This window comes from Morone saxatilis, unplaced genomic scaffold (assembly GCF_004916995.1).
Source record: "Morone saxatilis isolate NCDOM2014 unplaced genomic scaffold, NCSU_SB_2.0 Contig2, whole genome shotgun sequence".
Lineage (NCBI taxonomy): Eukaryota > Metazoa > Chordata > Actinopteri > Moronidae > Morone > Morone saxatilis.
The window spans coordinates 2,025,300-2,039,144 of record NW_023339762.1 but is presented as its reverse complement, the minus strand read 5'-3'; the positions used below and the strand labels follow the sequence as shown (position 1 = coordinate 2,039,144).

General features: G+C 39.3%; 1 protein-coding gene across 1 annotated transcript; it reads right to left on the bottom strand.

The window, feature by feature from the left end:
- Positions 1-1,046: 1,046 nt before the first annotated feature.
- Positions 1,047-11,730, bottom strand: gabarapl2 (GABA(A) receptor-associated protein like 2). The gene is made up of 4 exons (XM_035665669.1): positions 11,521-11,730; positions 10,200-10,255; positions 7,398-7,570; positions 1,047-4,553 (listed from the first exon to the last, which is right to left on the bottom strand). Exons 1-4 carry the CDS (start codon positions 11,552-11,554, stop codon positions 4,439-4,441), a joined length of 378 nt encoding a protein of 125 aa, XP_035521562.1. The 5' UTR covers positions 11,555-11,730; the 3' UTR covers positions 1,047-4,438.
- Positions 11,731-13,845: the final 2,115 nt, after the last annotated feature.

Below are 13,845 nucleotides of genomic sequence, written 5' to 3'. Positions count from 1 at the left end.
ATGCAGGCACTGCGGATCAGTTGTCTTATTGCTTTAGCACAGCAGATTCCATTCAGCTCAGCTAATACTGAACAGCATGTTTCAGGTTATGACCAGGAAGCGTTACACTGTGTATTTAATGTCATCCTCATTCCTCTGCAGTGGAGATTTTTAAAGATTTAGAGGTCTTTTAGAGGAAGTTAAAGGTCCAATGTCTAACATTTGGCAGAAATGTAATATAAGATTGATAGATATGTTTTCATTAGTGAAGTTATAAAAAGCAGTGTGTGTACCCTTCGTAATAAAACATTTCTTTCAATATTTAAAATCCATCATGGACTGTATAATTAAAAATTGACGTAGTCTCCATAGCGTCACCCATGGGTTTTTCAAAGAGCCGTTGTGAAACTCTGTGGTCAGTACCTCAGCAGTCCTGACTCCGCTAGCTCCCAGCTAATCCAAAATAAAAGGTGGAGCGTGGGTAGAGCTGAGGCAGGCTGAATGAAGCCTGGTTCCTGAAAGAAGCCGCCTGTAATGGCCATTCCCCAAATTATGGATAATATAATTTAAGCGTGCAAGTTATATTAAAATTCACATTCAGTTGTCATGAATGGGGAAAATTAGCTACAGAGACCAAAACAAATTTTTGTACCAGGCTGTAAATGTGTTGATTTCTGCTGTGAAGTTGGGCCTTTTAATATGGGGCATTCTGGAGATTGACTCACTTCTGGAGCCAGCCTCTAGTGGCCCTTAGAGGACCTGCACGTTTTGTTACTTCTGTGTTGGTTTCATTTGTCAGCCACAAGGGTTGCTGCTTGGTTTACATCCATGTTTCCTTGCCAGCACTCTTCTTCACTGCCTTCTTGGGCGCTTTGCTACATTTCTTTGCACTTTATAGCCACCAGCTGTTGATCAGTGGTGTTCCCGCCTTTGTGTGAAAACATCTAAAACATTGCTCCACAGTACTAATAGTACTGCACAGGGTTCTTTCAATTTTGAGCAAATATTAAGTATAAGTGTACTGACATATTAATTCCATTCCATTTTAATAAGACCAAAAGCCTTTCTGATTTATTTTACATTCATTTTTATTGGTCAGGTCTTCCAGCTACCTTACCTTTTTCAAATATCTAAAATTCCTTTACGTCTTCAAGATATATTTAACAAACATACAACACTGATGAAATAAAACAATACTGAATATCATAGCATTGCGTCAATATATTATACATCTACATACCATGTTTAAAAGCCTGAATCAGCTTTGTGGTGCACAAATATGAATAATGGGTCAGGTAAAAGGTGGAAACACACCAGATGTCTTACTCTGATTCAGCACCAAAGACTACAGCTGCAGCCAAAATGTCAGCTTTAGAGTCATCTGAGTGAAGAGAAGAACGATACCAAGCAATTCTGATTTTATGACTCCGAAACCTGTGCAGCCAAAGATGAGAGCAACTCTTTACTTGAAGTAGCGGAGATGTGAATTACAGAGCTGTATGTTCCCACCACAGTCCTGAACACAGAGCTCACTGTAAGTACATTAAATATGTGTATTTAATCATTAACAACTGTGAAAGCAGTTTTTCTGCACGCTCAGTGATTTTATTAACCAACATTTCCGCTGTACTTGAATCATTAAAGTAAGACAGAAGGGGCAGGGACAGGGTCAAGTACCACATATCTCAGCCATGACACACTCATTCCAGGAATATACTGGGAAATAATGTTTCTGGTGTTATCATCATGCATCAGTTGTGTAATGTGCTGATGGCTCACAGTGTATTATCAGTTGTCCCTCTAAAAACACTTGAACTTGGATCAGTTCTACGAGCTGGACTGTAGACTGTAGAACAGCTAAAGGCAATGCAGTAGCCTCCTTATTTGTATTCACAGTGGGGTGTAAACAGTTGTTTTGGTGAGTGGTAAGTCTCAAAAGGAATAATCCCTGCTTAGATCCTCGTCCACTGCTACATAGTGAGTTAGTGTATGACCTGCTTCCTCTACTTTTGCTGCAGGACATGATTTCTTACATTTTCCAGAATGCTTTTACACAAAACACAACATAAGTTAAAAGGTACCAGGTGCTGTTTGTCAGGTGTTTAAAGCTGCAGAAATTGACCTCAAACAAGTGGTTGTGGCAAAGAAAAAAGAGATGCCTGTTTTCGGACATGTGCAGACCTGGACTAACATTTTAAATTCATTTGTATTCGTGTTGGTGTCTGCCTGACCAGAAGTCCATTATTCAATCTGTTAAGCTCTTCTTTGGTCTCCGCCTACTACTGAGAAAAAAATGTTATCTCCTGAGCTCATAAGTAAGGATAATGCTCAACAAGGTGTCCTTTATCAGTAAATAACTGCCTCTGTGGAGTCCATTAATTCTGATAATGGACAGCTTAAAGGACATTATCCCACTTAAACCATGGTCACTTGGCAAAGGTAAAAAATAAAGACCAGTATATTTTTATGCATTTTGCAAATCTTAAGTTTTTCAGTTATAGTAACACCTGAGGGTTTAACTAATACCTGAAACAATCATTACCCTCCCATAAGGTTCTTATGTAATGGAAACGTTCACAACTCCAGTAAATAGGATGAACCTTAGATACAACTTGAGATATTTCTAGTCTGCTCCTCTCATAGAACCCTTCAGTTCAGTTTGGTTCCGTTACGAGCCAGAAAGTATTACATTACGCTAGCAAGATTCAAAGTCTGTGTATGGTTGACAAACACTAAATATAATTTGATAGTACGTTTATCAAGAACTATTGGACACCCTGCAGCCAATTAGAATCAAATCTTCATGCAGACCAAATCCTGGTACAACTTCAATGATTCAGTACAAACCTTTTTCACAGCAGATATTATGACCTGTCATAGGAGGTGAAATTAATCAAATTAACGAGTTTCTGAATCCATGTCACTGATTTGAGTAACCTCAAACTAAACTCCTAAAAGGAATGCAGCCATTATTAATAAATATTAGTTACACCTGTGTTGTCAAAATGTCTGAGGTTGTCAGAAGGCATTCTGGGTAGTGTAGGAAACCACTGACTGATGTAGAGGTAGACGGCGCAGGTTGAGGGAGAATGGTTAAAGTGCAAAACTTTCTCACTGAGTATCTCTGGGGCAGAATGTTACAGATTGAGAATATAAGAAGAGGAACTGAGTGAGTCTTCCTATTAAGTGGTGGTCATTTTCTTTTTGTTGCCCTGTGATGAAAATGTACGTATGTATGTATGTGTGTAAAACCATATACAACACAATTAACTTCAAGTAAAGTGTTGGATTTCTTTAGCAGGTCACTGGTCCCTGGCCTTAAGCTGTTTCAATTGACCCGCCCCTTTAGGACCTCTGTCACCGTCCTCCTGTCCTGTTCTTAGATATGCTATGTGCTAGGCTAATCTATATTGATTTTAAGATGGTTAAAAGAAAAAAGTGACATCTTAAGTTAGATAAAGTTAGAAAAACACTAGCTAATCTACACCAATTGTTAGCTAGTGAATTAGCTAGTGTTTTGCTAACATCAGCCAGCTAACAATTAACTTAAGCAATTAAGCAAACTAATCTAAATTGCTAGCTAATGAATGATGTATATTAGTTAGTTAGCTAGCGTTTTGCTAACATTAGCTATCAGATGTAACCAGCTAGCTAACGATTAATGTAGATTAGCTAGCCAGTTAGCTAGCATCTGTAGCAAACTAACCTAACTAGCTAGCTAATGATTGATGTATATACCGTATTTGTTAGCTAGTTCGCTAGTGTTTTGCGGTGGGACTGCAAAAACTTCTCAATTGCACGAACTGCCTTCTTTCACATGAACATAGCTGTTCTCATAGCCAATCATAGTGCTGAGTGCAACTGAATTTACATACTGAAGTTTTTATACATGATATGATAAGCCATACAAATACATCCATAATGTGGTTAATGATTGTAGTCACATGAATATAGGGTTTCTTTCTCACTTCAGCCAAACACAAATATCTGTGACAACACAGCTGGACTGAAATAAATGTAGCATGATGGGGTAATGTGTGATGATTGGCATGTCACAATGTTTTTGTAATCTAATACCGATACGTGTCGATACTTGGAAAATGAATGATATCTGACGTGCCTATAACGTGTGGTGATGGCTATTCTTATTATACGGCAGTGTTAAAGATATTTCTCTCCTCAACTGACGTCAAGCATTTCTTGACAATAACGATCATCTGATCCTGCCAAAAACTAAAATAAATTAGAACAAGTTTGTATAATTGTAACATTTTGGTGTGGCTAGTTTTCACCATAAATGTGTATTTTTAGTAGCAAAACTGGACCAGAAATGACTGTGCCAAGTGTGTAGGTGCATTACTATGCAACACATAAGACCCAAATGTCTCAAACATTGTGCACCAATATGTCAGTGTATGTGTGTGTGTGTGTGTGTGTGAGACTGATATTCAGTGAAGCATTAACCCCGTGTTGTATAAAAGCCCTTATAACCAAAGGTGTTCTCTCCACTGTAGGCCACGTACAGAAAGCCGTCCTCGTCCTTCTCCTTGTCGTACAGCTGGCCCATAGTCAGACTGCAACACACAGCAGAAAGCAGACCCTTATTAGATCACACACAGAATGAAGTAGAATCGATTATATTTACATCTCCAGTGTTGTTTTGTGCTGATCGACTGAATTTTGAAATCAGTTTTCTATGCTAAAACCTACGGCAGTCTCTATGGACAAAACGCATACAACAACAAAAGCACAAACCTTTAGGGAAATGCAATCTGATTCAAGAAATGTTGCAGATACGAAATTGTGTCCTCATTATTAAAGAACAACATACAGTAAAGAATACAATGAAGAATGCATTATGCATGTAATTTCTAATTCTAAAGTCTCTAGGCATCATCCATCCTGCTTATGGATTTGAGCCCAACCAATAGATTAGCATGGCAAATATTATCGGATCATTTTAGCTTATCTCAGTCTGAGTAAATGTCGCTGCTGTTGTAAGCTAGAATGTTGAGAATGTCAGCAGATAAGTTGCCAGAAATAGCAGCACAGAAATGCCAAATATACTGTATGTTTGAAATAATGTAGACAGTGTTGCTATTACATAGTTTGTCCACTAGAGCACATTGGCAAGTTTATTTCTGCATTGTAAAATGTCCTGTTTAGTATGTAGTTTGGTCACAGTTCTTAAAGGAAAACAAATCTGTATCAAGACTGCTTGTTTATGTTATGTATTTAAGTTAGGAACAGAAACAGTTTTGTCTGGACGGACAATGAAGTGTGACGATGTTACTCAGCGCTGAAAACTCAGTAGCCAAGCGCGTAGTAGTCAAGAGGGGACATGACGACGGTATGGGTGGTGTTTCCAAAAGATTGCACTCGGGAGACCGGGTTCAAAAGTTAGCTTTTTCAGGCCCCCAAAATGGCGACCACAATAATTGACTGTTTTACGCAAAAACCGTTGTCATGTAAATAGAGCCTAGGACACTTAAATAGAACAGAGCCATCATGTTAGTACTAACCCCCATGCTTTTCCTACTAGGACTAATCAAAATGTCTACTGGGGGAAATGGCCTATTCCCAAGTCTTCTTTTATATTAGTCCATGTTCCAGATTTGAAGAGGTTTCAGGTTTTAAGGTAGCCCAGTGAACTTGCTTTTTTGGAACAGCTCCCTGGATATGGAGTGCATCTGCCTTAACATTTGTGCAGTGAGTCAGAGGTGGATCACACTTAATAGATCAATTCTGACGTTTAAAGAGAGTGCAACATTTTGGTAAGTGCACTTTCCCTTTGTCTTACCAGAGTCAGATAAAACTTACAAAATATACATTATGACACATAATCACTTGGTCTTTTGTTATCACCAAACAGATCAATCAGTAATAAGGAAGTGGTTTCTGTAGTATTTCCTTTCAGCTCCTATTCATCCAGAGGGATCCTGTGGGGGAGTATTTCTGCTTGGATAACCTTTAGCCCAGGTGTATCCTACTCCAACACAATGGCCAAATTGGGTCTCTAATAGGACGCATTTAGAGGAATGTGAGGTCAAGTTGCTATGTGCTTACAACATGACTTGTCACTTAAGGCACCATGAAACTAAAACGGTTATTAATTATTAATGACTGTTATCAATGAGATAAAGTGATGTGTGAAATAAATAAAAAGAGATTGCGTTGGATTACATATAGACATTGTTTCCTGTAAATCCCTCATGCTTAGGTAGGCAATGTATATCTAAAGCAGGAATGGCGGACTGTTTCAGGCAGAGGATGAACTGAGGGGCTGCAGGAAGGGCCAATGTTGCAAAGCAACTCTTGTGGAGTCTCAGACTAAGAATATAGAGCTGGAAATGAGCATAATAGTGCCCCTTTAAAGATTAGAACTTGAAGGCATTCGAATAGTTTTAAGGCCTCCACTTTATATTTTGTATAGAAGGAAAACCATAGCTGCACTGACTATGGGCTAGAAGTCTGCTGGACCTCTGAACACATCGAACATCACAGCCAGATGTGGTCAGGTTTGGTCTGTTCTACTTGTGACCACATCCACCATGCTACGTACTACAAGAAAGAGCATGTTGTCACCATTAGCTGGCAGGGCGAGAGGGTGCAGTTTACTCTTTAAGAACTACAGGTGCACTAAACTAACAATAGGCGTAAGCAAGTTTCCACTAGAGAAGCATTATCAATACAATACAAAGCTGTGAGAAGCAGGTCAGATTCCTCAGATATACTGTATGTATTTACACCATATCTGCATGTCAATAGTGTAAACAGAGAAATCAGATTAGTGTAGATCCAGAGTGGGGGGGGGGGGGGTGGCTTTTGGTCCTCACAGGGGAGATTGATTACTCACACACTACAGGTCATGTGTTCTAAAAACAGATAGACAATGAACACACTGCAACATACGTCACGCAAATGGGAAAGTATCAGGATCAAACTGGGATCACTAATGAAATTACAGTCAATAAAAACAGCCAGCCTTCTTCACTTGTTCCAACTTCCCAAAAAATACATATGATATGATATTATATAAATACATTGTTTTTGGATTTAGATTTTTTGGAACAACAGGGAAAGAAATAAGGTGGACTGTTTTTAATTATTGTAAAAATAGTGTTCCCAGTTTATATATATATATATATATATATATATATATATACTTATGTACAGAGAAAGAGTCCCTCTACAGAATGATGTGACTATTTTTTGCTGCTCTGTTACATTAATAAATTATGTCAGCATTGATTCTGACCAGCATTACCATAAACAAATAAAACCGTCAGCAAAAAGCTCCACAGTCTCTAGTGGCCTCTGCGCTGCATTTTACATCATGCACCAGCTGGGCAGTGGCCACTGTGCCGTTGCCTTTTTATTTCCACTATTACAGCTGTAGACCGTACTGCTGATCTCACCTGGATTGGGGGACGGTTTTGTCGACGAAGAGGAAGATGGCTTTCTCTGAAGGCAGCTGGATGCGTTTCCTGATGATCCACATAAACTGGGCCACTGTGATGTCGGAGGGCACCAGGTACTTCCTCTTATCAATGTCCACTATCTGAGAGCCAGAGACCTTCTCCACTATCACCTGGAGCACATTCATCAACAGAAAAATTGGGCTTTTAATACCGTATGTTGTGGCATGGGTTGCAAATCTCAGTACGCTCTAATATCCACCGTTCTGTAAATGTTAGCTGCTCTTTGGAGTAAGGCTGCAACTGACGATTATTGTCATTATGGATTACTCTTTCAATCATTCTCAATTAATCCATTAGTTGTTTGGTCCATAAAATGTCAGAAAGTGGTGAAAAATGTTGATTGAAATGTCTTCTTTTTGTCCACAACCCAAAGACATTCAGTGAACTGTCATACAGGACTAAAGAAACCAGAAAATATTCACATTTAAGAAGCTAAAATCTGAATATTTGGATTGGAAACAATTAAAAGATTATCAGAATAGTTAGTAATTAATTTAACAGATAATCAATCAATCTAATCAATGAATCAACTAATCATTGCATCTCTACTCTGGAGTGCACTGTTGTAACAGGACCTTTAAGGCCATTATAGGACGTTACAATATCAATTTATCTGAATCTGCTGAACCTGATGAAGTACAACCAAACCATGTCAGACTTAAAACTGTGTCTGGTCTAATATAATATAACATTATGTTCACCAGCGAGATCAGGGGTCTGCAACGTGGCCTATGATGGCCCACAGAGTTCTATAATCTCAATCTTTATATTTTTTTCCATAACACTTGCAAAGAAGTGAGCAAATGGGTTCCACTGTGTCAAAACACTTACATAAATTACTGATGTGTTTTTATGGATTAAAAAAGTATCTTGAGACCCTTTCTTACATGTTCTGAGTTGAAACCATGCTTCCCTATACCCTCTGCCTTTCTGCATTCAGCATTCATTTGCTGTGTTACAAATGGAGGCCTTAGTCCTTGACTACTTTCTCTGAGTTGCACTTTTAGATTTTCATGATCTACCAATTAATTGGTTTATCTTGATTAGGCAAGCTGAGCAAATTCACTCTCAGTTCATATCAGCAGATTTCTCATTTCAGTGTTAATACTAGGACCAGAGGAAAAATCCACACCCGCAATTCCATATCAAACTGGTTCAACCCTGTTTATGAAAATGATTAAAGCTAGACATACACACCGCTGTGCTTTTCTATTGAAAGCATCGATTTAACGTGGATGTCTGTCAAGTAAACAGAGTCTCCTGACAATCTGTCTCCTTTTAGGCAGCCCACACTCTCAAAAAGGTTGGAGATCCCTGAGCTAGACGCTAACTCTGTCTCATTTGGTGCAGGGCAGGTAGTGTACAACGGGGTTGTAAGAAAACAGATCCCTGCAATGTCGGAAACACAGGGTTGATGAGTCAGATAAGTCTGTGTGGATTCTACGAGCGGCCCCATTCACACCACACAGTCATCTGATCCACTGGGCAGTTCTACCTTGCTTGTTTACGATCCCCTTCAGTGGTGAACACAAATTCTGATCTAGATCTAAGATCAGGTGCAGCATGCAAGAACTACATAAAGGCACTGAGTTTAACAGGCATCTTTCACCCGAAAGGCTCTGTGTATGCATTTCCTAGGACCAGGCAGTTTAACACCTGTCCACAGCTTCCCACTGTATGCATTCTGTACACTCTCTGATCTGAGGCATCTGTCCTCAGCGCTGCTGTATTCCCTTCATGCCAGTGTGGCAGAGGTTACCTCACAGGTTTCTTTAGAGGTGTGTATATGGTGGGTGTGCTTTTGTTAGCCAGATGAAATAAAGCCTACATGTAGCATGACCTCACATATAAACAGCAGCAGTTTATTTATGCCCAAAGGTCATTACTTTGGGCATTGATGATATTTGATTTGTTATCATTTCTTTATTCCTCAAAATTAAAATTGGTCGATGTTTCTCCTCAGAACTATATTTTGGACAGCGTGAAAAAAAAATGTTGGACCAGGTTAGAACCATGCTATATTGTATTTTGGTATAAAAAAACGAATAACTTAAAATGAGCAGATATGGGGCTTAAGTTTGGTTTAAACAATGGCCAAAAAAGTTAGTTGACCCTTGCCAAGTCCCTCTCCCTTTGGGCTCTGTGCTCTAATAACAGTTGAGCAGGCCTCTGTCAACTTCCTCATTTCCTGTATTTAGATATGCTATATGCTAGGCTCATCTATGTTGAAAACACAACCACACTGTGAATGGTTAAAACATAAAAGGAACATATATAGCCACATAGCATAAGATAGCTAGCTAGCTAGCTAGCTAGCTAGCTAATCTACACCAATCGTTAGCTAGCTAAATAGAAGTTTTCTTTAAGTTAAGATCCTAATAATACAAACTAATAAAATAATTCATAATTTAGTTTTTTCATAAAGTGAATGAAATTATGAGATATAGGCCTACTGTGTATATAGGTGATTAACAAAGCAGACAGGGGGAACTTTGTAAGTCATGGAGGCTCTCAGACGTCACTGGTGTCACAGCTGTAACCACTGTTCTCTGAGCTCTATCTAAATCCTAATCCGTCTATCAAGATTTAACACTCACTCATTCTCTTCTTTCTCATTCCTTACTGCCATTCACCCGCCAAACCCTCACTCCTTATCTCTTAACTTTCTGTCACTCACTTCGTCTGCACCCTCAACCCCCATCCTACTGCCAAAAAAACAACCCCTTCACCCCCACTCACCGGTACTCTGTCAGGGTATTTGTTGCGTATTTTGGCTGACTCCACACATCGGTGCTCTGAGGGAGAGAGAGGAAACAAACAGGAAGTCAGGGATTAAAGGGATGAGTGAGGCCTCTTGGGAGCCTCCTCTCTACCTCACTGTCAAATACAGCAAGCCTGGTGCGGTATAGTGATCCATAGGCAGGATGGAGCACAGCATAAAGGCTGGCAGCGGCCTGAACAGACAGTGGAGTGGATGCAACTATACACAAAGTTAACATTTTACACTAATAGTCATAACTACTTTAATATGAAACATATCAACTGTGTTTATAAGGTTATACTAAACATTGTAGTTCTTCTCATCATCAAAGAGCAAGTTAGTGCATCTATTTCCAGAAGTGTTAGCGAGCAGGACCAGATGCAGCAGGCAGACACTGAGCAGAGGAGGGCGAGGCAGTGGGTGATAAGATGTGGTGGGTTCATTAGCCCAGATAAGAGGCCTACTTTTGGAAAACATCTCAAAACCGTCAGCAGTGTTTCTTTAGAAAGGAGATAGAGGTTACATGAAGAGAATCTGAACTCAGGAGCTGACAGGAGCGGAGGAGCTCAGCAACATAAATACCACTTCCCCATCTATCTATCTGAGTATGGAGAGAACTTAAAACCAAACTCAAGTCAAAATTGTGGTGAATGAATATTCCCCTAAATGTTCATGATAGTGGAACCTGTTACAAGCTCTGGAACAAATACTACAAACAATGTTCAATTCGGCATGTATGCAATATTCAGTCACTACTAATTTCAATCAAATGTGTTGCTTTTTATTATTTGTTTAGTTTAAGATCCTCGTTGTCTTTAATCAGCAAAATACACCCTGGAGGGTGGTACCAAGCAGTAATGCAAAAAAGTTCTATTGAGAGAAAGTGCTTCATTTCATGGTAGAGTGTTCTGTCGAATTAACTACACTACCAATGTTCTACCCAGGCCTTTTCTGCCAGGGATTTAATATAAGCAAGGCAACGTTAAACTGTTAAAATGTCTCCATACAAGAGAACGCTTCAAGGAGAAATCAGCCGACTGCTATGATGTATCAATGTTAAAGGTGAACCCGATTCTGACTGCGGTCATTTGACAGGCACAACATGTTAGCATGCGCTGTGATGCATGCAGCGGTATGCAGCAGGGATCCACATCAGTCCTTTGCTGAGCTAAGCATGCATTCCTGCAGCCGTGTGGAATGACACGGCCAAATGGACGCGGAGGCGAAAGCAGAACAGAAAGGAGGGTGCATGACATGACAAGAACATCTCTTGTTTCATAACAACCCAAACCCCTTTACCGAGGGAATGGTCCTCTTTAAACATCCATTTCATCTTTGCTGGATCCCCGCACTGAGGCGTGACGGCAGGGTAGAAGTGCGGGCTTCTAGGTCTGCGGATAATGTCGGCGTGATGTCCAAAATGCACACGATAAGCGATCAAAACAAAACGTCAACACTGTCTCTACGCCCTAAGCTTCCGACTGTCCGTCTCGCTGGGAGCTGACGTCACTGTCTGACAGAGGGTGGTGGTAATGATGCTGCCTTCAGGGGCTCCCGGAAAGAATCAGTCAATCCATGAATGCACGTTAAAGAATGCGGAGTACATGCAGGGTAAAAAGATAAAATCAAATATTACAAAAACAAACAGAACAGTAAATATCAACACTACATCAGAGAACAGGGATCATTCATTCTCAGCCTAAAGCGGTAGTGTTAATGTCAGCGAAAGCATTCAGAAAGTAGACTTAGAAAACATGATTATAAAATGATGAAGTTATGAAGGTGTTGGTATGGACATGTACATGCCAGGACACAAAATGTTGTCACCAAGATGTTTTAGATTGAATTAAACCATTTAAAAAATAATGTACTAAAATTTGCTTCGCCATGTTGAATCGCTATGTTTCTACAGTAGCCCAGAATGGACAAACCAAACATTGGCTCTAGACAGGGCCGTTTCCAATTTTTGGCACGTTTCGTGGCCACCATAGTTTCTCCCTCACGGTTGGAAAGGGGACGGTGAAGCGAGTGCGTTGTGATCTGCAGATATATCTATATTGTTAACCCTTTCACGCTTTTATTTTAACACAAAGCTGGCCTACTTGTGCAAAAAGTTATTTCATTACATTGCCTATTTAGTATTTTATTTAGGATGAGCGAGTACACCATTGTTTGTATCTGTTCAATCAACTAAATTATCTGCATTCATATCTGTACTCTGGATAGGCGGGGCTTAAAGTGGACATGGGTGGTGCTTAAACCCAAAGTTTTTACTAAGCCTGAGTTGAGAGAGTTGAAACTGCATAAAATTTAACAGTACCAGTAAATATCACAGTGTCACTGTATAATGGTATTACACAATTATTATTATAATCATCAGTTACAAGGACCCTTAAAGAAATGAAAAGGGTTTTTTTGGGTGAACAAACACTTATTATAATTTGTCCCATATTTTTTTAATAACACTAATATGTTAGAATTCAATACCATAATTAAGTAAATGTACATGGCATGATAACCATCAATTACACCACGGTATACCATGGTATCGGTATACCACTGCAACCCTCGTATCTGACACAACGTTTCAAATGAGGACAAGGTTTGTTAGGTTAGAACAGACCCTGTGTGATAGGTCTCTGTACCATATTCTCAATGAGCCTGTTGACTGATCTGACTACTCCACCTGCCCCTGTGGTTACTTTCCTCAAACAGTAACTTGGTCAGAGCCACAGAGTGAATCAGCTGCAGCTCCATCATCACCATCTTCTCCTGTTACTGAGGATGGCAGACACAGTGAGCTCTTGAATGTCATTTGCAGCAGATTACACTGAAAGGAGATATACAACACTGACATCAAGTAGTCCGTTTTATTAAGTCATCATAAAGTTATGCATGTAATGTGGCATTATATCAAGTAATAACTTTTGAAATATGATCACTTGACTACAGTGTGTTGATCCAATGCATTAACAAACATGACTGGTGCAAATAAACCTTCACCAACATATCTTCAGCACAAAAGTTTAATAACTCATTATTTACCATTACTCCATGAATTAAGGCCAGTCATCAATTTGACAGTGACCTTTTTCCTTTAGGGGGGCCCTTTTTCTATCATTGAGTAAACTGACTCAGTAACATATTTTATGGATATTTCATATTATATTTAAACTGTACAATGAACCCAAACAGTGAATTCAGTAACTGCAGGACGATTGTGTAAAAGGAGTGATTTGGATAGATTTTGAGCAGATTATTTCCTGTTTAGGGAACTTTTTATACAATTATCTGTCTGTATGATGTATTTACTATTTGTAACAATCATACAGACTTATTAGGCTTCTTTTTTGGACAAATTCAGTGTTTTCTTGTCCATGACGTTTGGCCATTGTTCTATTAGACAATTTACTTTACATTTCTTCACAGAAGCGAACCAAATGCTGAGATATAGGCTTACTGTATAGGTTTTTAAAGGTTTTTTTAAACATCGTAAAATCAAGAAGGCCACGTGACTCCCCATGATGCTTTGGCGATCCCTAGTAAGCCCAAATTTTTCTAATCCCATGATTTTAGTTTTAATTTGGGGCTACAATTTTTGTGTGTGTCACTCTCTCTCTCTCT